At 40.4% G+C, this 27741-nt stretch overlaps 1 protein-coding gene across 6 annotated transcripts in view; it reads left to right on the forward strand.

Annotated features, from left to right (window-relative positions):
- USP9X (ubiquitin specific peptidase 9 X-linked) overlaps positions 1 to 27741 on the forward strand; it is a 654895-nt gene that overhangs the window by 472365 nt on the left and 154789 nt on the right. For 4 of the 6 annotated variants that reach the window (XM_073358592.2, XM_073358612.2, XM_073358621.2 and 1 more), the window contains exons 2-6: positions 11996 to 12249; positions 19090 to 19235; positions 19542 to 19621; positions 24862 to 24974; positions 25804 to 26022. In XM_073358592.2, coding sequence (XP_073214693.1) covers positions 12154 to 12249; positions 19090 to 19235; positions 19542 to 19621; positions 24862 to 24974; positions 25804 to 26022 — 654 coding nt within the window. In that variant the 5' untranslated portion in view covers positions 11996 to 12153. Of the gene's footprint in view, positions 1 to 5390; positions 5555 to 11995; positions 12250 to 19089; positions 19236 to 19541; positions 19622 to 24861; positions 24975 to 25803; positions 26023 to 27741 lie in introns of all 6 variants that reach the window. The other 2 variants (XM_073358602.2, XM_078854327.1) reach the window with 2 other exon arrangements.

The following is a 27741-nucleotide window of genomic DNA, read 5'->3' on the forward strand; positions in this document are numbered from 1 at the left end:
TTTTCCACCTCACTGTTCACCACCTTTTCCATATAATTTATGAATATACTGAACAACACATTGTCAGTACAGATCCTTGGGGGACCCTGGTATTTACCTCTTTCCATTGTAAAAACTAACACTTTATTTCCTGTCTTTTAGCCAGTTACTGATCTATAAAGACCTTACCTCCTATCCCATGTTTGCTTAGTTTGCTCAAGGGTCTTCAGTGTGGGATCTTATCAAAGGCTCTGTGACAGTCCAAGTACACTATATCAACTGGATCACCCTTATCCACGTGCTTGCTGACGCCCTCAAATAATTCTAATAGAATGGTGAGGCATCATTTCCCTTTACAAAAGCAGTGTTGACTCTTCCCCAGCATATCCTGTTCATCTGTGTTGCCTGATAATTCTGTTCTTTACTATAGTTTCAACCAGTTTGCATAGTACTGAAGTTAGGCTTACTGGCCTGTAATTATCAAGATTGCCTCTGGGGCCTTTTTTAAAAAATCAGCATTACATTGGCTATCCTGCAGTCGTCTAGTACAGTGTCTGATTTATGCAATGGGTTATATACCACAGTTGGTAGTTCTGCAATTTCATGAGTTCCTTCAGAATTCTTGGGTGAGTACCATCTGGTCCTCATGATTTATTATTGTTTAATTTATCAATTTGTTCCCAAACCATCTCTATTGATGCATCAGTCTGAGACAGTTGCTCAGATTTGTCACCTAAAAAGAATGGCTCAGGTATGGCAATCTCCCTCACACCCTTTGCAGTGAAGACAGATGCAAAGAATTCATTTAGCTTCTCTGCAATGGCCTTATCTTCCTTGAGTACTCCTAATCATCCTTTGGCCCCGTGATTGTTTGGCAGGCTTCCTGCTTTTCGTGTATTTCTGATGATGGTGGTATCCACAGTGAGAGAGAGCGAGCGATAGGAGGTAGTTGGGAGGCCTTGTGGAAGTTATAGTGGAAAATTAGGAGCGTTCTTTTAACTATTTTTATCTTTAGGTGATGGCTAGACATCCACAAGGAGATGTCAGGTTTTAGTTTAGACAGAAGGAGACAGGTCTGGAGTAGAGATGTAGATCTGTAAGTCGTCAGCATAAAGGTGGAAGTTTAATTTGTGTTTGTAGATGAGATTACCCAGCAATAAGGTGCATAGGGAGAAGAGATGGGGACCAAAGACAGAGACTTGTGGAAACTCTAAGATGGCATCCCGCTTTCTGTGTCTGTTGTTTGGCTGGCTGACTTTTGCTCATATGCTCAAGGTCTAACTGATCACTGTATGTGGGTTCAGGAAGGAATTTTCCCTGACGCCAGATTGGCATGACCTTGCTGGTGGAGTTTGCCTTTATCTGCAGCTTGTGGTGCGGGTCACTTGCTGGGAACATGTGGGTATATCTCCCTTAATCAGTTCCCGGCCATTGCAGGGCCTCAGCCATTGATGCACCACAGTCCCTCCTGGTCTCTGCCTATAGCACAATAATAGTTTAGTCTCCTGTGATCAGTAATACTTTCGTTTAATTTTGCTTGTTGTGGTTTAGTGTGCAGGTGCTGAGTGGTGTTGGTGGCCTCTGATATATCTGAGGAGGTCAGATTAGATCATCTGATGGTCCCTTCTGGCCTTAAACTCTATGACCTCCACAGAAAGTTGGAGGGTGGGAGAAGGGGATACTCTGAAAGAGACAATGAAGGAGCAATTAGAGCGGTAGGAGGAGAACCATGAGAGAACAGAGAAACCAAGGGAGGGCAAGATTTCAAGAGGAGCATGATTGTCAGCAGTAGCTGACAGGTCAAGGAGGATGAGGATGGAGTACTGGTTCTGAGTTTAGTTAAGGACAGTGGTCCCAAAACTGTGGGGCATGCCCCCCAGGGGGATATGGAGCAATGTTTGGGGAGTCATGGCCTGTGCCAGCCCCCACGGGGGGTAAGGAGGGAGCACCACCTGGCTGCTGCCCCAGCCCGGCCCCCAGCTGAGGTCCCAGCCTCGGCCTTCTTACCCTTGTCCATGCAGCTCCCCTCCCCTCCCCTCCCACAGAGCCACAGCCCCACTCTTGTGGGGGTGCTCCCAACAGGGGTAAGGGCAGGAACAGCTCTGAAAAGTTTGGGGACCACTGAACTAGGAAGAGGTCAGTAGAGACTTTGACGAGAACAATTTCAGTGGAGCGCCAGGGGCAGAATCCAGAGTGTAAAGCATCTAGAATAGAACTAAAGGAGAGGAACTCTTGACAGCTATTGTAAAGAGCATGTTCAGTGAGCTTAGATATAAAAGGAAGAAGGGGTTGTACCTGGAGAGGCAAGTAGGATAAGGGTGGGTTTTTAAGATGAAAGCATGATTGTGTTGTGATGGGAAAGAGCCAGAAGGGAGTGTGATAAGGAGAAGAGGAAGGGAGGGGATGAGAGCAGGCATGAGGGAGATCAGGAGCTGGAATGGGTTTACTGAGGCAAATGGAAGGGTTAGGGGAGGCGAGCAGACAAGAAACTTTGTGATGGGGAGAGAAGGGGGAAAGGGAAGGCAAGCTGAGGGGAGGGCAAAGGTTATATTGCGTTCTGCCAATTTCTTCCAAGAGAAAACTGACAAGATTTTGTGAGGAGAGAGAAGTGGAGAAAGGAGGAGGGGAGGTTTTGGGGAGTGAGTTACAGGTGAAGAAAAGGCATTACATTTTAGTCAACTTTAAAATGAACAGTCTAAGGTTCTTATGACCAGTTTTGAACAAAATGCAAAACATTTGCAATAAAATAACGGCCAAGCAAAAACATCAGTGGTGCCTTGGATGTACAGTAACTCCTCACTTGTTGTCCCGGTTAATGTTGTTTCGTTGTTACGTCACTGATCTATTAGAGAACATGCTTGTTTAAAGTTGCACAATGCTCCCTTATAAGTTGGCTGCTGCCTGCTTTGTTCACTGCTTGCAGGAAGAACAACCCATTGGAGCTAGCTGGTGGGGGCTTGGAACCAGAGTGGGCTGGCAGCCCCCCATAAGCTCCCCTAAGTTCCCTGTGCGGCAGCCACCCAGCAGGCTATCAATTGCCAGGCAGTTCAGGTGTCCCTCCCCCTACTGCTGTGTGCTGCTCCCGCCCTCTGCCTTGGAGCTGCTCCTGGGAGCTTCCTGCTAGCTGTGCAGGGGGAAGAGTGCTGTCATCAGGGTGTCCCCCTCCACCCGCTCTTGTACCCCATCTCCACAGAGCAAGGGGGCACACGGCAGGTCTCAGGACTGAGGGAGCTTGCTGGCAGCAGCTGCTGTCTCAACTTGCTGATCTGCTGAAAAAGGCAGTGTACTTAGAGTGGGGTTGGCATACTTAAAAGGGCAATGTGCGTCTGACACACACACACACACACATATGTATGTGTATATATATATGTATGTATGTGTGTAACACCTTCCCCCCCCGCACTTTGGAAAGTGGAGGGAGTGGTGCGCTCCAGTGGGATAGCATGGGATCATCACATTCAGTTTCCGCAGGGAACTGTTTGCAGCCACTGCCATGCATCTGTTGTCTCCTCCCTCCATTTGTGCTGCCTTGTAGAGTGTGAGGCTACATTATCAACAATGTGTTAACCCTTGAAGGCTTAGCCGAGTGTTAGTTCATCATTTAGCAGTAAGGCATTCCCTGGGAAATATCCCACTCTGACTCCATCACCTCAACCAAGCTTCACAATCATCATTGCTGTGTACAGTATTGCATTGTCTAACACCCCCCCCCCCCCGTGTGTGTGTGTATATAAACACACACACGTCTTTTGTCTTTGGGGAAAAAAGGTTCCCTGGAACCTAACCTCCCCATTTACATTAATTCTTATGGGGAAATTGGATTAGTTTAACATTGTTTCGCTTAAAGTAGCATTTTTCAGGAACATAACTACAACCTTAAGCGAGGAATTACTGTAATTGTTATTGACAGATCTTAGATTTATCTGCCAAAGATGCAACAGAGAGTCAATCAAAACTCCTTAATAAAAAGTCTAAGCAATTTTTGTCCTTGTTTGTCATGGGATGTTGTCTTAATGATTGAAATGCAGATAGTGCCCAACAGTAGAAAGGAGGTAAGTACAATACACTCACCTTTTTGTGTCTTTCTGGGATACTTAAAAGGTCACACTTTTTAATGTTTTGTTAAGCAATACATACTAGAAGCCAGTATAGTAGGTAAACTGTTAACTGACTTTTTAGGCTATTTCCTCTATATGGACATGATTTGACACTGGGAAGGTACAAGACCCTAATCTATCCTGGATTGTCAAGTACAGCTGATTGGAAAGTAGGGGGAAAACAATGAAAAATGTCAGATTTTTTTCCTTCCCACATTTTTGTCAGACTTCTGAACTTTTCAAAATTTTCCAACCAGTTATATTGCCAAGAATACTTCTGTGGGATGCTGTCCTTTAGTAGATCTGAAAAACACAAAATGAAAGCATGGTATTGTATTGTTTATCAGGCATGTGATTAAGTCGTCCTCAATTTGAAATGTATATGTGCAGTACTCTTACCTTCGATTTTTTTTTTTTAAATTTTATTTTGAGGTTGTCACTTGCTATAAATTTTGCCCCAGGTGAGGAGAAATCTCTTAAATTTCTTTCCATTGTCACACACATTTGGTAATGAAAGTCTAGGAGTAGACAAGAAAGGGTCTTCATAATAGGTAGAAAGCACAATCATAAATTTCAAAAATCTTTTAACAATTTGAAGGCCATTCTAGTAGGAGTGATCCTAAAACTTTTAGGAAGCTCATTGTTTAAGTTGTAGTACACATTTTCCCACTGTCTTCTTTGCCAAACTTGCCTAACATCAGTTGCTTGTTTCCAGCTTGCAAACTTTAGTTTGTTTTACTCACAGATATGTGACCAAGGTCTAATTTCTCTCTTCTGTTACCACCTAAACACAGCAACTCCAACTTTTTTTCAGTCTCAATTTTAGAACAACTGAATCTCAGGCTTTCACCCACATTATAGGTGGAAACTCAGAATAGGTGCAGACTCAGAATAGGAATAGTCAGTGCATAACCCCCCTACTTTCTATAGATTTCTGCACGGGGATCTTGTAGTTTTGCATTCTTTCCTCTGCTTTGTGAGTTGGAAAAACAATTTATTAACATGTAATTTGTGTACATTTTGCAGTGTACTAAGGCATGCTGATGTCACCATAATGCCACAGTAGAATTAAGACGTCTGTATAGTTGAGGATGCAGTTTTTCCCTTCTCCTTCTGTTAACCAGTATCTTAAGGATCATTAAGGCTATCTGTTGCTTTAACAACCCCCTAGATCCTACATTGTAACTACCATCTTCTCGACTGAGGAATATATAGGTTTTGAAGGAAGTCTGTTCTTCCATTTGCCTGAGGACTTTCTATTTAAAGAGGTGAGGCACTCATCCCTTTCAATCTTTGAATGTGCTTCCTTTTCAGCCGTTCTGTCCCATTGTCTGTCGTGTGAGCCAGACCCAGGAATGGGAATTGAAATCTGGTCTTCCACTTGACAATATGGAGCACTGTCTGGTCCACTTCTTTACATTGTGATTTCATGGAATGGAAAAAGAACATCTTACCCTATGATACTGAAAGCTATGAAGGTAATGGCACATTGTCTAACAGATATTAAATATAGCAATAACGTACAAGATTCAGATTGTTTAAATCAACAATTCTGACTTGGAAATGTTAGATAAAACAAGAGTTTCAGACATAGACTGTACTGCAGTCAGAGTTTGATTTCAAGGTCCTGAAACAGTTCTCTCTGGAGAGCTAAAACTAGTTCTGTTGCTGACATAAGCAGCACCAAGGTTCTCTGGATTCATCTGGATCAATTCTTAGTGCTGTGGTCTAATGTCATCAGTTATGAAGCACTTTCAAACCAGTTCTGTGTCTGACATAAGCAGCATTATATGTCTAGAGCTCTTCTGGATCAGTTGAGTCCAGTGCCAAGAAGCAAGCATGTTTGCCTATGAAGCGAGCTTGCCAAAGAGGCAATGGTGCCCAGATCTCTCTGCTTAGGGATTCCAGCTCTGTTGTCTATGCTCAGTCTAAGTGGCATGGAAATCCGTAGGTCCATGTTGGTTGACCGAGTCTGGTGCTTAGGATCAATCACTGCAAAGAGCGGCTCCTTAACATGACTCTGGATGGACACTGAGATCTGTGTGGAGATTTTGTGGTTTTCTTACTCATTCTCTTGGGGTAGACTGCAGTTTGGTGTTTTATGCTAGGCTAGCATTTACTTCACTCATGTCCTATGGCATATATATTCCATCTATCTCCTTTGTAGTTCATCAGTTCAAGCCCCCCCTCTGGATTACTGACTAGCTGCTGTAACTTGCTTCCAGTACTAAACTAAGAGCAGCACTTTTTGGCGTTCAATTCTGGAGTGACTCTGGTATGGAGTGGGCAGCTATAGTCCGTAGCACCCTCCCAGAGTGTGGAATTGGTCAGTGCTGTTCCTGTGATACTGAGCCCCGCCTTGGTGTTAGAAATTTTTGCCAAGTACCCCTTTGGATCCAGTGGCGCCGTCATGCTTTGTATTTGAGGGAGTCTCAGCAGCTCTAGCTTTGATTATTTACAACTTCTTGGTGGCAGACAGTCTGTTTCAGTTCCTTGAGCACTTTTAAATTCAGCCAAATGTGGGCTTACGGGAAGAAACACTAGTCTAGGAACCCATGGATTAACATTTAAGGATAAAGACTTATTGGTGTGTAAGGTTTATTCCTTAGCCAACTAGCAAGCAGTGCTGATCATGATTTCTTCACATGTGGCTTGCTACTGCTCAGATATGTTATCCATCAGAGAATTGATACAAGAGAATGCCTTTCCCACTGAGGTTCCACAGACAGTGCTTATTGACTTGCACCCAGCCAGAAGTATTTGTTTTACCTATGGGGTCTTGCCCATTGAGTTGCGTTGCAATTTGTAAATTGCAGTTTCAGTCCGCACACTTGATGGTACAGTTTTGAAAGATGCCTACTTTTATGTTTTGATCTTTCTCATTTAATATAGCTCTGGCTAGTATAATGGAAGACATCTACCAAATAACATAGCATTCTGTACTTGGGCATTTTTCTAGCACTACCAGTTTTCACCAAATGGTTGAATATCATAATTTTTGAGATGCTAGGGCATTAATTTCTGTGTCTAGATTTTGGCTCGCAGGAGTATTTGCACCTTTCAGTTCTTGGAACGTTGTATAAACAAAACATGGTTTATTTTAATCCGTACATGAAAGGGTTGGGGGTCACTGGATCCCTAATGGGGCCTAAACCAGCAAACTTCCCTGCTGGAGGACAGGTTCCTACTGCACCTGGGTGCAGTCTTTCATCATGCTATATTTTAGGCCTCTGTGTGTCTGCTATGGGTATACAACCTCTGTCTTGGATTATGAACACGTGTGACATTTTGGGCCCTATGAATCTGTTTTATTATGGTGGATTTATTTTCCGATTTTTGTTTTTTCCTTTTAAAAAAAAGTCTTTGTTTTTTTTAATCAAAATTGTTTGGATACTTTGACAACAATTAAGTAGCCTTACTATAAATTCATGAAAATATTCAGAATTGGATTACAATGGGGAAAAACTGATTTAAAAAAAATCCTACAATTTAAACAAAACATCCTGCAGATATACAGTATATGTAAAAGTAACACATTTTAAATCGCTTTTTTAAAGTAGCTCTTGGTAGTATGACCAAACTGATACTGCTGAACAGTAATACAAGAAGTCCACGGAAGTAAGAGTCTCTTACAGTGTCAATGTAACTGAATTCATATTTGAATAATTAAAAAACAAAAACATGCACTAAACATAAAATAGTTGATCTTTGCAGCAGTCGTTGTCATTTTAAATTAAACTCTAACTTTCAAGCTTCCTATATTCGGAAGGAATGTTTAACTTAATTTCAAATTTGATTAAATAATTTCAGACTATCAAACCAACAGTTTATTGCTGAGTAGTATTACAAATTGACAAACTTAAATATTTTTGCTATCTCTGGCAGACATCTCCATTGTGGTACATTTATGGTTATCCTTTTAGCATTATCCTCAGAAAGTGATTCCCTCTTGTCTGTAAGTAGATTTTCATATTTACTAAAGCTTCTCTCTGTGTCTAAAAATCTGACAGGAAAGAAGATGTAAGGTAGGGCAGTGTCTGCTACTTTAGGCACTCGTCCCTTTATAATCTGTAAAAAAGAACAAGATAAGTTTGGAGGATAGGTCCATCAGTGGCTGTTAGCCAGAATGGGCAGGGATGGTGTCCCTAGCCTCTGTTTGCCAGAAGCTGGGAATGGGCAACAGGATGACGGATCACTTGATAATTACCTGTTCAGTTCATTCCATTTGGGGCAGCTGGCATTGGCCACTGTCGGAAGACGGGATACTAGGGTAGATGGATTTTTGGTCTGACCCAGTATGGTGGTTCTTCTGTTCTTACATTCTTATCTTCCAGTAAGCGTCGGAGATCCAGTGGATCTGGGTTGGGCTCATTCTGAGTGCTGCACAGAAACACCAACCTTTGTTCACACAATTCTGGTGAGGGATGGGCAAGAGATGGTTAGCTGTAGGGCAGTGGGTATCCTCAAGGATGGTTGGTGCTGTTATCCGTTTGGGACAAGCTTCAGATATGAAAGCTGTCTTAAGTTTCAGCAAGTCTGATTTCTCCTGACTGCTAGGTAATGTCTAAAGGTTTGTCACAGCCTGTGCTGATGACTTCTTTTTCAAAAAAGTCCTGGTAGAGATCAGTGTGCTCTGCATGATTTTATTGCCTGAAACCAGCTATTCCATCTTGTGTGTATTACATCAGGGGAGACCATCATGGTGTGCCTGCCATCTTCACTTTCTGACTGGCTTTCTGAAGACGGAAGAGGGCAAAAACGCATATACGGTACACCCTAATGCCCTTTACAATATCGGACATTGGGGTATAGTGAACCTTGTCCCTGGATCCCACCTTGAATGGGTGAGGGAACAGAGCTCCTCCAGCCATGGATTTTTTGTTTTTTTACAGCACTGGATTCTGTGTTTTGATTCCGTCTGTGTTCTCTTTAATGTGGATTTCATAGGGCCGTAGGCATTGTGACTCAAGACACTTGTGCTTTAATGCGGGAAAAACAAAGGACAAACAGACATGCTATCATCTAGTTCTCTTCTCCCCTCCATTGTCAAGTGCAGTAACATTTTCAGTAGTAGACTGAGTAACTCACCTTGATCGTATCCTTTTCAAGGTTTGTGAACTTTTCAGTGAATGATACTCCACATCGATATACTGAAGCTGAAAGCTATTTGACCTCTAAGGTTTCTCCTGCTGACCAAATTCAAATGTTGAATTTCTGACATGACACCAAAGAGGTATATAGTCAGCAGTGTCGGGGAGTTTTCATTGCCCCTTTAAGTATACCCAACTATCCAGAGCTGTTGCCTGTTTTGTCAGTTCTGCTGACAAAACCTCTGTCCTTGTTTATCTAGAATTCTTTAGTTCCCTTTCCTAAGGATTGTATTGCTCGCTAAACTCCCACAAGTGATAATACGCAGAGGCTTCTCAAAAAAGATATGGTGGTTACTTTCCAGTAACTGGAGTTACTTGAGATGAGCTTCTGCGTAGTTGTAGTCCCCATGAGATTTCTACATTAATGGAAGGGTATCTGTTGGTGCAGGAACACCACCTCCCAAAGTGATCGTAGCTAGGTCAACAGAAACATTGTTCCATTGAAAGAAATAAATCCATACTGGGGGTTAGGTGGGCGTAACTTTTTTTCAAGGCTGTTATTTTTTTTCACATTCCTGACTGGCATAGCTATGTTGCCTAAAATTTAAGTATAAACCAGGCTTGAGAATCTTGGGTGGAAGGTGCTCAAGAAATCCACAATATTTAGAGGGGGGGGGGGGAAGCATACTTTCCTTAACCTTAAACACATTGAAATATTATACTTCATGTATGTATCTCTTATACTAAAATAAATGCACTTGTTTCTTATGCAGCTTAGTTTACCAAAAACTGTCTGATAAAGGATTGTCTCCAGTGTCTATTACATTGAAAATTCCCTTAATTTTGTTCAGAAAATCATCATCCTACCATGATGTCATTCAGGTAGTCAAGGTTATGTTGTGGTTCCGTTAAGGCCAGAAAGCTAAGGAGAGGAAAGATAGTGAAGTTCCATTCCTTTTCAGAAGCAGAGTGTGAGAACAGTGGAGCTGTTTCCTGTCTTCCAGCTGGAAAGAAAAAGGTCCTGTCCCTTGACTCTGTTCAGGGACTCATTTTTGGTAGTGTGTGTAGTATCCAAAACACTCTATCTGGTGTGATCTGGAAACCACAAGTGTGCAATTAGAAAAATTAAGAGTCCTGTCCCATGAGCTGTCCACGAAGTTCTGCCCATTTGCCATACCAAAACAATATGCCAAAGTGGGACTCCACTCATAATTAGAGTGGGCTGGAAAACATTTGTTCTGTGAAAAATTGAATTTTCAACGTGGGTTTCCATTTCAGCGTGGAACAAAACTGAGACTTATTGAAATTCTTTGTGAAAAAGAGAGTGAGATTCCCCCACCTCGGAATAGCTGATAGCTTGATGGGATTTTGGAGACACTGGTTCAAATCCCTGCAGTGACTGTTTCAGACCAGGGACTTGAACTGTTGTCTCCACCTCTTTTTTTCTCTCTCTCCTGGTGGAGCTGTTCTACTGTATAACTAGGTCACATTAGGCCAGAGTCACTGATGGAAACTCTCTAGCCCAATGATTTTAGGGCACTCACCTAGAAAGTTGGAGGCTCAGGCTCAAGTCCTTGGTCTGAGTCAGGCAGCTCAGGGATTTGAACGGATGTCTTCCACATACTGGGGGAGTCCCTCACCGATGGGGCATTAGGTATTCTGGGGTGGTTTCTTTCTCCCTGAAACCAACACTTTTCTGCCAGAAGCTTTGGTTTTGACAAATCAGCATTTTCTGACACAAATATATAGTTGACAAATGCCTGACCAGCTCTACTACTCATAGTTTGCGCCTATCTTCATTGTATGTTCATCCTTCTTTGCTATGAGCTTTGATCAACAGTGAAATATTTATATTTAAACTATCATATTAGACTTCATTTAACATGCTGTAGAGGTGAATATTTCTGTTTTTTAGTACTCTACAATATGAGTGCCCATTCAGAGCTTAGGACATATTTGACAGTCTTTTAGTATAAATACACAAGTAAACAGAACCCAAGAGCAAAATAACTCAGTAATAGATCTAATAAACCCTTCCATGAAATCCACATAGCATATGGGCAGTTCAGACCTCTCAGCTATTTCAGGGTATTTGCAGATTCAGAGAGCCATCCCTGCATCAGTTTACACTGGTTCAGATTTTGAAGACTCTCCAGTTGGCCCAAATGAACCCCTTTAGTAAGCTTTAACTCTAGAAATTCAGAATGAGTGCATATAGAATGAGTTAAATAAGATGGCTGGAATTCAACAGTACAGCTAGGTAATCAATAGTAGAAAGCTGGAAAGAATTTTAAAATACAGTTGTCAAGGCTACAATTAACTTTTTGCTGCTGTGTAATAGATGAATGAGTGGTATGGCTAATCAGAAAGGTAAAGAACAGTATAAAATGCAGAAATTGGAGGTTTATTTGCAGTTAAAAAGAAGCATAAGTAAAAAGTGTGCAATAAGCAGCAAATTATAGAAAACTTCAAATAAAGAATTATTATTGTAACATATCAGCATATTTGGAATAGGCAAATAATAAAGAACTACTGGATCCCTTACTGGTGGTTTGGAGGGTTTTGGTTGAAGTTACTTTTGTGTCCAGATTTCAGTTTCTGAATACTCTTGATGCTAATCCTCGTATAGCATTACATGTAGCATACAATAGTTAGACTATTAGAAATGTTGTCTTCCGTCAAGAATGAGTAAATGTTTAGTTATACTCACTGGCAAGGAGTAAGTTTTCTTACTTTAATAAAGTTGTATTTGACTTGATACTTTGGTTTCTTCCTGAATGTGGATTTAAAATAAATTTGTATGTTTCTAATATTTTTTATTTCTTTCAGGTTATGCAATGGTCTCTGCAAGATGGCTTGTTCTTGAGTTGGAGCTTTTTAAGGCAGACCTATGCTGGTACTTCAACTTTATTAAGCGGACTATAATTTCTTCTATCACGACAACTACATAAGCAGACAAAATTGCAAAGATCTGCCCTGTGTCGAGTATGACAGCCACGACCCGTGGCTCTCCAGTAGGAGGGAATGATAGCCAGGGCCAGGCTCCTGATGGACAGTCTCAGCCGCCCCTCCAACAGAATCAGGTATGATGCTAATGCTGTTAGTAAAGCTGTCTAGAAAGACAATAGTTCTGCAGCATTCAATATTACTTTTTTTCAGGTAATTCTTTCAAAATCTCCTTAGGGTATGATTTTATGACCCGTTGAAGCAGGGTCAGGCCTAGTTTGTACTTTGTTGGAAGTCTGTAGGTGAGTCACTGCTGAACAACTGCCTCAGTATGGTGATAGGAGACCCTGTACTGCAGAAGGTGCTGCCTTTAGATAAAATCCACAGTGATGAAGTAAGCTGCCCTTCCAAGTGTCTTTACTTTGGGCAAGAAATCTGCATACCAGGATGTCAGATGCTTCTTCAGAGCCATGTCTGATTCACCTACCTCAGATTTTGTGATGTCAGCTTGATACTCAGCACTCTGAAACACCTTTTTGACCCTTCCTTCCCCTCCCCTCTCCTGAGGAAGAGAGATACCTGTTTTCATTCACTAAAATTGATGCCTTAATGGCTGATACATCCACCAGAATGGTTTCAGAATTGGGGGCCCTCTGCATAGAAGAGCAGTGCTGTACCTTTTGTTTGGGTAAAGTAACACATAGGAGTGTCCTAAGCTTTATTCTGGAGATCAACTTCATCTTTTGTAGGTCACAGGTAATAGTTCTCCTGTCTTTCTTGCAGAAACTGTCTGTCTGAAAGAAACTCTAGCATACCCTGGGTCTATTTATATTCCTTTCATTAAGCAGTTCTGCAAGACTTGGACCCATTTTGTTAACTTACCTGTCACCTTAAACGGATTGAACTCTTCAAGTATACTGAATCAGAATGGTCCATTTCCAAATGCTGTAAGTTGAAAAGCATTGGCAATTCACACCTTCTGTAGGATTTACAAGCTGAGGGTCCAGATATCTGCCAGAGTTGCCTGTGGTAAGAGAGGGCTTCATGTTGTAGTCCTCTCATATCAGATAATTGGTTTAAATCCAGTATATAGTTTAATGTAATTCTGCCCTCCTTGAACGTACACTGCTATAAAAATCCCCACTGTCAGCAGACCTATTGATCTTAAGATGGAGAATAGAAAAAAATGATCCCTGTTTACCTGAAAAATGCCCTTTTCAGAGTAGTAAGGGTCAGTTATATAACTTCCCCCTTTTCAGAGTTTCAAACAACTATAACAAATTTCAGAACTTTTTTCACTGGAATCTTTAAAAACAGTGTGGAAAAGTCTGGTACTGCTGCATTAAAGCTTTTTTGCAAACATTTGCTTCAAATTTAAGTTGACAATGTTCCTTTGATGAATAATTTAGGGCAGATGGATCTTCAGTGATTCACGCATTGGTAATGAGTATGGCCTTGTCTTTAGATTTTTTTTTCTTCATATTTCCCCACTGTTGTTTCTACCAATAGAGTTGCTCTGGTAGTAAGAATGATAGGAAATTTTAGGAAAAGAGAGGCTGGAGTAGACAAGGCAAGGGAGAGTCGCTTCTAATTTGGTTTCAATCTGACCCATGTCACTAGTGAGTAAAAATGATCTGACTACAAAACAGCTGTGAATATGAAGTGTTCTTAGTGAAGAGAAATCCAGGTCAAAATCCACCTTCATAACTGGCATCTTTGATCGTAATCTCACCATAGTGACCAAGGATTGCATCAAGTTTGAATTATCTTGTCACCTATAGATGTGGTCGTCTGCAACTTGGAGCAAATTAATAGGTCAATGTATAGAAACATATGCTACTGAACATACTTGTTAGACTTTTAATGCCCAATTATAGGGAATAAAAATAGCACAAATGTAAATGATACAGAATTTTTCTTTAGCAAAGGTATCTTTGTCCAACCTGCAGTTTCATTACTCAACATTTCTGATGAAAGTTTAAATAATATAATTTAAATAGAACAAGTGAGAAGTAGATTTGAGTGTGGCGGAGAAGATAAATCAGGATCTAAAATTCAGGAATAGCGAGGAGGGCTTCCTGTGTTGTTGGCCAAGTGGATATAGGTGACTGAAAGCATTTTAAACTAAAATCTGTCTCTCTTGTGTCAGAACTGAAGTTGTTAGCACATGGGCTGACTTTGGCTTTCACCATACCAAATAGTGAAGGGAATTGAAGGTTGCAACTTAATATGGCTAAGATTCTAAGTACTGTAAGTTAAATAATAAAATGGGGTTTAGAATGCTGAGGGACATTAATGTGAGATTCAGAAAGTTTATGCCCAGACAACTTAGGTTTTTGTGTAATGATTTTTTTCAAAACAAATAGAAATGTTAAAATTACTTTCATTTACATTTGTTACTGGTTTGAAAACATCCCTGAAGTATTTGCAACCCCCAAACATTGTAGTGTTGTTCTAGTGCATGAAAATCAGAGTGAAATTATTCCACTGATTGGCTCTGCTTCATGGAAATGCAAAAAGTTAGCAGCAAATATTAAAAAAAAAAAAAAAAAAGTGATCTTACGAATTTTTTTAATTTCAGTGATCCAAGTTACACAGGAAAGAAAGCATTGATCTTTCACCTCCTCTTATGTTTCTGCACCTTCTGCTATATTGTCCTTTCTTTAGATTGAAAGCTCTTTGGACTAGGGACTGTCTCATTTTTATGTAGCATGTTCAGTGCAGCAATTAGGGTTGCCAACCCTCCAGAATTGTTCTGGTATCTCCAGGAATTAAAGATTGTCATATGATGAAACCCCCAGAAATACGTCCAACCAAAAGTGGCAACCCTAATTTACAGGACCCTGATTCTGATGGAGGCCTATGCGTACTACAGAAATACAAATATTTTAAATAAAGGACCACTGCCTAGTTCAAATTTGAAGTAATGAAATCTTTACCATATTTTTTGTTGATTGAATTAATTTTAAAATTACTTTTCTATTGGCATTATTGGAAGACTAAACTCTGATCTAAGAAGAGACTATATGAAACTACATTCATGCTGTATTAAAGTTGAAATTGTAATTGTGCAAGAGTTAAGAAACCCTGAGTCAAAGGAAAACTGCAGTGGAGTGTAAAAATATGCTAATTACATTTTAAGTTATTAAAACATTTATGTCTGAAATTAGGTCCCTCAGTCCATACTTAGGCATTTAATTAAGAGTGCAAGTGATGGAACCAAGAGGTAGTTTGAAGAGGACTACAGTTCTTGGGAAGGATATCAACCAAGCCCGGTCTTTCAACTATTTAATACTTTTTAGTGTCAGAAAAGCAGGGTGGATAAAAATCTGTTTTTAAAAATAAATTTTCACTATTTTTTTTAAATTAAATACATTTCTTTTTCTTTTTAAATGTGAAATTGACAAACGGAAGTTCTAAACTTACTATATAATCTATTAAAATTAAAATGGAAATAAAATGCTGCATCAATGAGCCCTTCCCAATTTTAATAAGTTAAAAGGTACTGCTTTTTAAAGTATGTATACAGTTTTGGGGAAAACGTCTTAAATTTTGAGGTCAACGCAAGCCATTTAAATGTTACAGTGTTATATGCGGTATTAAGTATATTATTTTCAGTCTTTACAGTGGAGCAAATGTTGGTATTTTTTTTTCCAGATGTAAGTACTTTCTGTTTCTGTTGTGCAGAAAACCTTTTGCCTGTATTACTTTTGTTTTCAGTTTAGGTAGCAGGTGCAGAGAGAATATTTTCCTCGTTTTTTCAAAGTTGAAAAACAGTGGAAACAACAGGAAAACGTTCAGTCTATGAATAAAAAATGGAAGAGGATGAGATCTAATTGTAAAACACTGAAGGACAGGGACAGATTTTCAAAGGTCTTTAGGCTTTCAAGATGACACAGTTCATCTACTTTACTCCTGGGGGAATTCTGCGCCACTGCGCATGTGCGATATTTATGTACCTTTGCAGATTTCTTCGCTTCCCTGCAGAAAAATAAATTTTTGTCTGGGAACCAAAGGGAAGCCACAAGAGCAGTCATGTGATCCTCCCCAGCAGTATGTTTCAGGTGCCCAGGGCAGCTGGCAGAGAGGTAAATCACTGTGGGGCAGGGGGCTCCTACCCTGTGCCGGGCTCAGCTGCTAGTCCCAGCTGGGCTGGGGAGGATGGGACTTCCTTTTCCCCTGCATGGCATCTGGAGCTGGGTCAGAGCCACTCCCAGATTTCTCCCCCAGCTGCAGGAAGCTCTGCCAACTCCTCTTCTCTCCTTCCTCCTCCTCTTCCCCCCCCCCCACCCTCTGTGCTTCCTGCACCCATCGCTCCTCAGCTGCAGGGGGAGGGATCCCTGTACAGGGAGCTGCTCCCCCATCTGCCCAACCCCAGTGTAGCCAGACCCCTCATACCTAGACCCTCCTGCCGAGCCTCACCCATACTCAACCCACCCGCTCTTCTGATGAGCCCCCCTGCACCTGGACCATCCTGGCGAGCCACCCAGATCCCCACCACACTGATCCCCACTCCCCCAGCATCTGGACCCTCCCCCCAGAGTTCCCCAGACCCATCTGCCAAGCTCTATCCCCACACATTGAGCCCTCCCTGCTGAGCCCCAACCACCTTCACCTGGATCCTCCTGCAGAGTCCCATTACTGTTGCACCCAGAAACCCTCAACATACCGCTGTAAATCCAGACACTCTTCTCCTCCCACCCCCTGCACCTGGATCCCCCACTGAGCTGCTGGCACCCAGATTGCCCCACCTAGAACCGTCTCAACCCACCCCTGGGTCTCCCCACACTAGGCCCCTCCACACTTGGATCCTCCCTTGCTGAGCCTGCCTGCCCACACCTGGTGCAGAGGGACAGGGTCCTGAGGGGTTTCTGGGGCAGGCTCGGTCCTTGTGCTGTGTCGGTGTCGGGTGAAGCCTCACCGCTGAGTCCATGTCCCAGTGGGGAGCTGCACAGTGATCTCCCACCTCTGTGCAGTCAGTGGCCTCTGCTCCCCAGTGCCATGCTGGAGCCTCCACATTTATTTGACAAATAAAATTTGCATAATTTTAAAATATTGTGCACAGAATTTAGTTTTTTGGCACAGAATGCTCTGAGGAGAAATCAACTCACTAAGTACAGTTAATACTTTTGTTTAATAAATCAATTTTAACTAAAAAAAACATGATTTGATAATCTTATTTTCTTGTGTCAGCACATTTAAGTTAGTTTTAACTAATAAAAACAATTTGAAAGTGCTGTTTCCATTTGTTTTTAATTGAATGTCAGTTTCCATCCAGATGCATTTTGAGAGGATGAATTTGGAATAAAAAAGTTATCTAGTAAATAAAGAAATGCATCCCTCATCATTTTCTAACATACTGAAAAAATATAAAAATTAAGATTATGAATAAATATGTTGAGTGATATAATTGCTTAAATAAATAATTTGCTTAAATAAATGTCATCCTGGGTAGCAAAAATAAGTACCAAATTCAGTGTAAAGGCTTTGTTTAGTTGCAAATCAACGTGTTTAAATGGTAGTACCAACCAGTTAGAATTGATCTCTTTTTAGGAATATAACTAAAGTAGATTTAAAGCAAGGTTCCTGCTTGATTTAAATCATGCTTAATATTGGTGGTTTGTAATTTATTGGCAACTGCTGTAAGAAGGAAGGGAGGTAATGTTAAGTTCATATGTGCTGCATTTTGGACAAGTAAAGAAATTGTTTCCTGCAGCTGGCAAACTGTAGATGATGGAATAACAATAGTCACATTAAAAGAAAATCAAGGCTTGCTTGGCAGGTACCAGATTCCCACAAGAGAGAGCAGGGGTATAACCAACACCAAACAGGTTATATAAATAGAAATCTTTAGCATGTGGTTCTTCATGATCAGTGGAAGACATGTGTACTCCCTGTGTAATTTGTCTTATCAACTATCTGTGATCCATACAACCAGGAGAACCCAACCAGGGCATAGAATTCATAGTGGCAATGCTTGCCAACCATTGCTCATTCAATCTTGTTTCAGTGTGAGCCAGTTATCTTGGCTGGATTCAGTACAATCTAGCTGCCATGCACCAAATCAACATTCCCCTTCAGGGAGGCTCCTGACTTGTGGAGTCAAGGTGGAATATATCGAGCAAGGCGTGTATAGCTGAGTCTTCACACTATGCATTGCTTTCCGTAATTTTACACTCGATAAATTTAGAAGTGGGGGAGCCTTTCAGAAAGTCACAAGATAAACTAGGGGGCAGATTTATATTGGACCATCAGAGTTTGTAATACAAACAGATTTTGTGTGTATTGGCAGTTGCCTTATTTTGTCATAAATACGTGAGGTGATTTATTGCCTCAGCCTTGCAGTTTGCACTGTTTCTGCTAGCTGTTCTCTACACTTGACACTCAACATGCATGCTCCTCACTCCCAATGACATCGTCCATCTTGAAATGAGACACCTGATCTCCCTACACTTCCATCATTGTGGACAGACCACCTCCATTCTTTCGTGCATCTTTGAAGACCTTCTACTTGCACAAAGAGCATCCCTCCTTTTCGCTAAGACACTCTTTCATGCACAGAATTCCCAAAGCCCTGATTTTGGCCTTTTCAATGAGAAATAGAAAGTTGGTCCACTAACAACAAAATCATGGACCAACTTTGTTTCAAATGACACCTTTTTCCATATTCCAGGAAACTAGCATTGTTTTTAGACTACTTGAATACTAAATAAAATATATAATTGGACTAATAAATAATTTTAGTTAAATTCTAAAAGCCTTAAATAGTCATATTTTGTGGTGGTGTGTTTTTTTTAAAGATTTTTTTTTACATTTTATTGACATTCTCTGTTTGCTTTCAAAATTCAAATGAAATTTCAAGGGGGAAAAAAGGAAGCCAAGAGTAAATGATGTACATCTACTATAGTATCTGAGAAGTAGGATGAATATTGTACATACAGTATTTAATTTAAATCATTGAAATGTTTTTATTTCAGACTTCTTCACCTGATTCTTCCAATGAGAATTCCCCAGCTACCCCTCCTGATGAGCAGGGTCAAGGGGATGCCCCACCCCAACTTGAAGATGAGGAGCCCGCATTTCCACACACAGATCTGGCAAAGTTGGATGACATGATCAACAGGTACTTTAAGTTTGATGTACTCTTCCTAATCGTGTGGTTTATAGGTAAAATCTCTTAACATTGCCATCAAAATTTATGGGCCTGGCTTTGTGTTTGTGTATTAGATTGCATATTTGCGGATTTGGGGGGAAATAAGAAAAGAGATGGGGGTTGGTGAGGTTTTTTTTCTAAAGTTGAGCCCTCTTTAGTGGGTTAAAAATAGATTTTACACTTTTATCCTAACCTAAGGGCATAATGAGGGGGAAGATACGTTTCAATTTCTTTTCAGAAACCTAATTAAAATGCAGTACTTTTTTAAAAATTCAGACCTCGATGGGTTGTTCCTGTGTTGCCGAAAGGGGAGTTAGAAGTTCTTCTAGAAGCTGCTATTGATCTTAGTAAAAAAGGTAAGTTGAAAATACAATGAATGGTTGCTAGAGGAATGTGTAAATCTAACTCCTTAAAGGTCCTCCATGTCCCTGTTGGAGCTTTATTTCTTTAATAAATTGAGATCCAAGAGTCCCACATCCTGGATCAGCATGAAAAGCTGCATAGATCTTTTGAAAACAGCATAGCTATGAATTTTCTACCTTGACTCAAGCACTGGGGAACACTGAGCCCACAGCTATAAAATAAGTCTTGTTGATCCTTTCCCACTTGTTTTCTGTATTTTTACCTGCATATCAGACCTGATCAGGTCTATTTTCCTGACAAATTCTTATATTTTAAACTTTGAAGTTTAATTTTTTTTCTCAGAAAAATTTTGACAAATACCTTGCTAAAAACATTTCTTCAAAATCTACATTTAGACACTTTGGATAATATTAGAAAACAAGATTTGGAACCATTAGAAACAGTGTGACCCAAAACAATTAGAATGATTTAGTTAATGATTGTTTGTCTGAGTGCGACCCCCCCCCCCTTCCCCTTTATAAATTAAAAAACACTTTTTTATATATTTACCCCCATTACAAATGCTGGATGCAAAGCAGGGTTCGGGGTGGAGACTGACAGCTCGCAAACCCCCCCCCCCCATGTAATAACCTCATGACCCCCTGTTTGAGAACCCCTGCCTTAGAGGAAGAATAGTACTGTTTTAAATATATATTTTTATTACAATATAAAATTGCCTGTTCTTTACCCTTGGATAGTTGGACTAGGAGGAACTTACCTCACTGATAAATATTTACTCCTAGAATTGGCAAGGAATAAAGGTTGTTGTCAGCAGGCAGTTCTGGCCTGCAGGAATTATTTTGTATGAGTGTTAGTCACCTGTTTTGAAGCACCTGCTCAAGAAAAAAGTTGTGGTGTTCTAAATATCTAGGGTATGTCTACACCGTGATAAAAATCCCTTGTTACGGAGTCTCAGAGCATGGGTTAATGGATTTTGGCTTGGGTTGTGAGGCAAAAAATGGCAATGTACGTGTTTGGGCTCAAGACCGTCTCTGAGGCACGCCCAATTCACAGGGTCTTTCAGAGCCTAGGTTGCAGCCTGAACCCAAACTTCTACACTGCAGTTTTATAACCCTGCAGCCTGACCCCTGGGTGCCAGCTTCAGCAGACCCAGGTCCAGCTGTGGCCATGCAGTTCGTCTTTTATTGCAGCGTAGACCAAAGGTTGGATGTGATACACACGTCTTACTGTGCAGTTGATCTGTTCTCTGGGACTCCAGTGGCCATTGACTTTTGGTAGACATGTGTGCCTGGCTGAAATCTTCAGGTGAACATAGAAGATCTCTCAAGAGGTCACATTTGTTCAATGACAATACAAATGCTACCTTTCAAAAAAAAATTTGAAAGATGCAACTAGCTACATCTTTGGGTCTGCTGCTGCAGCACGCTGGTAGGAAGAAATCCTCTGGTTTCTAGTTTGAGGAGTTTTTTGGCTGCTGGCAGCAGCTATGTCTGTCTTTAAAAAATCACAACACTGTCAGTAGTGTAGCAAATAAATATAGACAGAAAGCTTCTTCAGCTGCTCTGCGGACAACACCTACACACTCCACTACAAGGCAACAGATTTGACAATCAGTCTGAGAAATCTTTTTCACACATCTCCCTACCCTTCTGAAGATGATTTGCAAAGCTGCAATTTGGAGCTCCATTTATATAATATGTTCTAAGCTGAATTTAGCGCTAGTTCTAATATCAATTTTAGGCATATGTTTCTACAGTTGCTGTTAATTACCACTGGTCATTCCACCCCTGGAGTTTATGCTGCAGATTACTTTCCCACAAGTGGAAAGAGAGGTTACCAGAAACTGTTAGGAAGTGTGTACATGTAGGCAACACAAGTAACATCTTTCCCCACTCATTGAAGAATGGAGGATGGCTGAGGCTGTTGTCCCTTTTATAACTCTGAACAGTCAGATTTACGAGTGAGGTTCTTAGCTGTTCTGAAGTGGGGCACTCTTTTGCTAAATGGTTCTGAACTTCGAAAGTGTGGAAATGCAGAGGCAATATACTCCAAGAATGATGACTTGTTGTTGTTGTTATGATTTAACCTTTCTGTTAATCTGCTGGAAACGTAAGTCTTCAGTGAGATTTTATGAGTTTAGGTACCTTACCACCCATATGTGGACTTAAACTTTAAATCCAAATGGTATCTGGTGGAATGGATACAGAGAGGATGAGGACTGGAAGAAGGGATTGAAATTGAATAACTGTGTTCCTAATATTGGCATTGATGTAATTTTGCACTGAGATCTGTAGCTCACCAGAACTTTAGAGCAGAGGAACCAGATATTGTTTTGGTAGCCCACTAGACTATTACACAACAAAACTATTTTTGTTGTTGCATGTTTTTTGAAAAACTGTGTGGCCTAGTGGATAGAGCACTGGACTGGGATTCAAGATCTGAGTTCTGTTTCTTACTCAGCTACTGTTGTGCGACCACGGGCCAGTCACTTCATCTCTCTGAGTCCTTATCTGTAAGGTGACTTTGAGAACTACTGATGAAGAGTGTTATATAAGATGAGGTGGTTGTATTGGTATTATCTCCTGCTAATTTGGGGGAAAGAGTAACATAGGAGGAGGATCACTGAACCATTAAAATACTTTGTGGCACTGGCAGTCTGATGGTATTTACTTTATTTTTAATCTTTGAGAAAACTCTTTTTCAGGGAGAGAATATATTCTCAGTTTAAAGAGGCACTCGGGTGGTTGTGTGAGGTTTTTCTGAGATTGGAGAAGCAACTTATTGAAAGAATGGTACCTATCAGCTCGCTATTGAATAATTATAAAATAACTAAAATCAGGGATACTATTTTTGAATAGTGGCAGCTACTCCAAAAATTAAATTTTAATAATAGAGCTATATAACATATATTATGACAAAAAATAGAAGCACACTTAAAAATTATGCCTGGCTCTTATGCTCTGCTTCCCCCATAAAACCCCTGCTACAGCTGGTCTGACAGCTGCTGGGTGTTCCCATTATGGTGTGTGCTCCCTCAGCTCATGATTTTGTGGTATGGACCTGGTTCTTTATAATGTTCATGTTCAGTTATTTTTTCATTTTGCTAACATTTTCCTGACTGGTGCAAGCAAGAGGAAAGGAAATGTCAAGTTTTAACAACTTATAACTCAACCCTTTATTTCTGCTGAAATTCAAAGACCTGCTGCAGTGGAGGTGTTAGAGTTTCTCACAAAAGATCACAAGAATTAAAGAATATTTTATAATGGAGGGTATTAGGCAACTCAAATATAGGAGTTACTGCTAGCTCCCTGAACTGAGCTCTTTCTGGGTGCCTCTTTGAATCTCTGTTGAATTGTGGGGGAGGGAAAAGTGTATCTTCTGTTACTCTTTTGAAGTGACATGTCTTGACCATTATTCATCTAGACTGAATAGAACAGGAATTATATATTTTCTGGGTCCCCAGTATTGCCTGTGGTTGGTTGGTCAATGTTTTCTGAGGCTGGACATGTCATATTGCATAAAGAGTGTGATTTCAGGACTGAAAATGAAACATGTCCTGCACAATAACAGTGCAGGATACAACCTCTTGGCTATTAATGTAATAGTTTATATTCACGTAATTCCTCTTTTCATAGATTTGTAGATAAAGCCATAAGGGACCATTGTGATCATCTAGTCTGACCTCCTGAATAATACAGGCCATTGATTTCCCTGAATGAATTGGTTTGAACTCATTTTCTGCAAACTGTTGTATTCAGTGTATGTGTGACTCAATACATTGAATATATATTTTCTTTTCTGTCCCCAGAACTGAGTTATTTTCAAATGAAAAATGAACTTTAAAGGGACAATGTCAACTTAAAAATTACATTTCTGTGTGAAAATTTGGGGCGTACTGTTTCAAGTAACCCTGAAGGCTAACATAACTGAAAGAGTGCAGTATTTTTCTTTCCTCCTTTTTTGTTTATTTTGTATATGGTCGATTTCACTGTTTTCGTTGATGGTCAGTTTCATTTCCTGTCTTCTTCATTAGCATAGCTCTCAGGTACTGCTTTGGAGTGAGTTCAGTGCAGGAACACCATTAGGCTTCTCCTCTCCTCCCCTTCCCTGGAGAGGCATGGGGAGCTGCAAGGGGGCCCTCTAGTATTTACCCCTGCAGGTGTATCTGTTTGGGTGAATGAGGAGGGCCAACTCTAGTTTTTCCTGCCTCACACAGTCTTCTGCTGGGGTAGTATTGGTGAGACCTACCAGAGTGGTGGGTCTTAGAATTAACACTGCTTTGAGATGTATGGGGAAGTCCACCCCTCTCAGAGCCATTGTTTCAGGCTCTCTGTAGTTGCATGTCTCAAGGATGTTGGGCCTAGAGATGGGTGTTTAGTGTCTATATTGTAAATATGACTCTGCTTATGTACCCTGCAAGCTGGTTTTTACCACTACCAGCAAACTGAAGAGACAAAACGCAAGTGTGTACAAAATGAAAAAGGAGTGGAAGGGTTGTGGTTTTGTATTCTGATTTGACATGCCCAAAAGACTGTTTAAGTCTCAAGGGAGCAGAAAACATTTACAATTTTTAAAGCAATTTAAATATAGGACATACTATTTTTAAAAGGATGTTCTATCAAAAACAATTTTTGGGAATTAATTAGTTTCACCAAATTAAAATTTACATAGTCATGTAAAGAAAACTTTGAAGCCGAAATGTTAAGTGAAATTTGATAGGAGAAGAGAAAATTAATTGGCAATTTTAATGTCTAGTACTGAATTTTGACACTTTCTGACAGAACGCTATTCTTTTTTTAGTTTGCATGGCTATATTCCTTTCATTAGGCAATATCTACAACTGAAACTCTTCAATGTATATTGAAGTTCTTCAAATATTAAGAGCTGAGATCTAAAAATAGGGAGGAAGAAGTCAGTGGTTAGAGTAGGAGACTGGGAATCGGAGCTGCTGTGTTTCATTTTTAGTTCTGCTACTGATTCACTGTCTATCCAGTAGTAAAATCACTGAACCCCTTCCCCCCCCCCCCCACCTGTTTATCAGTCTATAAAAGGAGCTTGATAATAGCTACCTACTCAATGTTTTAGGTCTTCATTTTTTGTAAAGCACTTTGAAATCCTTGGATGTTAAAAGTGTAAGTCCAAAATATGACTCTTCTTAATGTTAAGTGAGCATTGTAGACAACCAGTAAAGTGGAGTATATTAACTGATCTTTCCCTTTTCTCTTTTAAATAGGCCTTGATGTTAAAAGTGAAGCATGTCAGCGATTTTTTCGAGATGGGCTAACAATATCTTTCACAAAAATCCTTACAGATGAGGCGGTGAGCGGCTGGAAGTTTGAGATTCATGTAAGTTTGTATTGTATTTTATGAAAAGCAAATAATTTTAAACAGTGATGGAGCTGCAGAGGCCATCTGCTTATTTGCAGCCATGAACAATTTTTGAAAATCCTCTTCTTTCTGACAGTTCTGCACAACTCCATGACTTATGGGAAATAAATTTTCTCCTTCCTTCTCTTCGCTCCTCACAGCTTCATGGTCTGACCTGTAGGGCGAGTGGTGAAGGGAGAGAGATTGGGTTAGTAGGAGATTACATTTGAGCTAGGAGGAAGTTTGGGTTGAAAAAAAATCAAACGTAGGGCCTGGTATGATGAGGTATCAAGGTCCCCTTCCTGCGTTTATCAGTGCAACCCCTTGTTGGGCTCCTGGTTATGGTGGACACGTCTATGTCCTTTCTACTCCCCAGAGTAATTATATAGTTCAGGGGCATGAAGCTATGTCTTCAGATTTTGGTAAACCCTTTAGAAACTTTGCTGATTTGTGCATGCTCATTAACGACTTCTTAAACACTAAAATTTTCCTCTCATTAAGTACTAGCCAAAATTGAGGTGGTGGAGTTACTGGTGAGTAAATAAGTCTGGAAAAAAATTTAAATAGAAAAGATATGTATTTCTTCTACCCACTGATAACTCAAACACTGAGAAGATTAGCTCAGATTTTATTTTAACCTCTTCCCCCAATTATGAAAATAGGCATGGAAGCTTCAGCTCAGACAAATTTTTCGAGGAAGCAAAGAACAAAGTTTTGTAACTTTGCTTCTGTGAATGCAGTAATACAGTTCATAATTTGTTACATTTCAATCATCTGCCAAAACTTTTAAATATCTTTTTCTTAATAGAGGTGTATTATTAACAACACTCACCGTCTAGTAGAGCTATGTGTGGCCAAGTTGTCCCAAGATTGGTTTCCTCTTCTTGAACTGCTTGCAATGGCCTTAAATCCACACTGCAAATTTCATCTCTACAATGGTACACGTCCCTCTGAAACAGTTCCTGCGGGAGTTCAGCTGGCTGAAGATGAACTTTACGCCCGTCCTCCTGACCCACGATCACCAAAGGTAAATTGATATTTTTTCAAACTAAAATCCTAACACCTTAAAACTAAAGTCCATATTAATATTTGTAATTAAACAAAATCACTCATAATCCAATCAGAAAAATCATTTAGGAGGAAAGAACCCACATAAGACTTGCTGCTTTTTGTTTTGATATTTGATTGCCTTGTGACTGTAAGAGCTTCTCCAATATTTTTCCCTTCTTCCTCATGTTTTTAATCTTTGCTCCACAATCAGAGTCCCCATGGTGAGGTACCCACCAGTGATCAGTGCTGGCATAACTGTATTTGGAATGTCAGTTTCACTGCTTTAGTTGGCCAGAAGTCTTTGCTAGAGTGACTGGATTTCCCTTTTCATATCATTTTGATTTTGTAGGTGTAACAGGGTTGTAAAGATGCATCATCTGGTTAATCATATTGTCAAAAGCAGAGTTAGTCTTTGAGTGACATCTACACATTCACACTCTTTGGATGTGGCAATGGTGCAGCTTGGACCAGGGGAGCCATCTAGTAGTAGAGCCCACTGGAATCCTCTCATGCCTCTACCCCATTCTTCCTGGCTTTGATTGTTCAGAGGGTGCAGCCCTACAAGGTGGGGCATGGAGTAGGGACTACCCCCATTTGTTCTGACAATAGCAGATGGACCAGGAGCCTTGTTGAGACCTTGGACACAAACTAATTGGAATGAATCACTCCTAATGTGGTCCATTTTAATTTTGTTAGCTCTTCTTGTTTTTTGCCTAAAGATCCTCCTGGCTTTGGTCCTGGGTACCATATGTTAGAACCAAAGACAAAGAAACCAGGGTTCAGGAGATGTGCTTCTTGCCCTGCTGTTTTTCCCGTTTTGGTTGTATGTATTGTTTTGGTCTGCTTGTGAGGGAGGTAGTTTTGCCTGAAAATAGCATCAGAATTAAGCATTTAGTAGCTAAGCCTTCTGACTCCTAATGCAGACATCTGTAAGTGCTTGGAAACCAGCGTGAGTTCCTATCTTCAAAGGGTTTAAAAAGCACTGCACAGCCTGAGTGCAGGTATCTGCTTCCTTGGCTGGAGTGAAACCAAAGATAGTGGTCATGAAGATTCATAAAGATTGATTCTGACTGAGCATAAATATTTGGCTTCACAAGTGTCAGTCTCTACTTAAAGAGACACTGTGGGGTATACTCGTAAGCGTTAAGTACTTTCAATTCCAAACAATGATGGTACAAAAGCATATCCATAAGGTCCCACCTCAGAAGCCACAGCATATAGAGGACCAAAGCTTTATTACATAACTTCAAACTGCCCTGGATCTGAAGTCGTGAGTTCCATGCTTGAAACTTCATTGTAAGCTTGATAAGGCTCCTGATACTTTCGTGTAACTATCAGTTTCTCTTGGATCCATTGTTACCATGATGGCTCAGTTCATTGTGTTGGACCCTTGGAACATCCTAATTTGTGTATCTTTGGATTTGTGGGCCTCTTATGCAGCACTGGATACATTTCTTTATCTTTAAATTCTAGATATAAAGAAAAGAAGTGTAAGGTGGTGAGGCTGGTTCCTTCTTTTTTCTTTAGAAATAAAGAAAAATTCTTTCAAGGTGTAATCAGTTTCCCTAGCTACACAAATTTCCTGGGAGATGTATGAAGCTCCCCCAAGCTAATAAGTCTAATCTCTTTTTTGGCTTTTTGCTTTACCAGGCTGTTGTTGTCACGCTTGGAAACTTCCTCAGACTGGGCTTTGGAG

The sequence above is a fragment of the Lepidochelys kempii genome, chromosome 1 (assembly GCF_965140285.1).
Source record: "Lepidochelys kempii isolate rLepKem1 chromosome 1, rLepKem1.hap1, whole genome shotgun sequence".
In the NCBI taxonomy this organism is placed as follows: Eukaryota; Metazoa; Chordata; order Testudines; family Cheloniidae; genus Lepidochelys; species Lepidochelys kempii.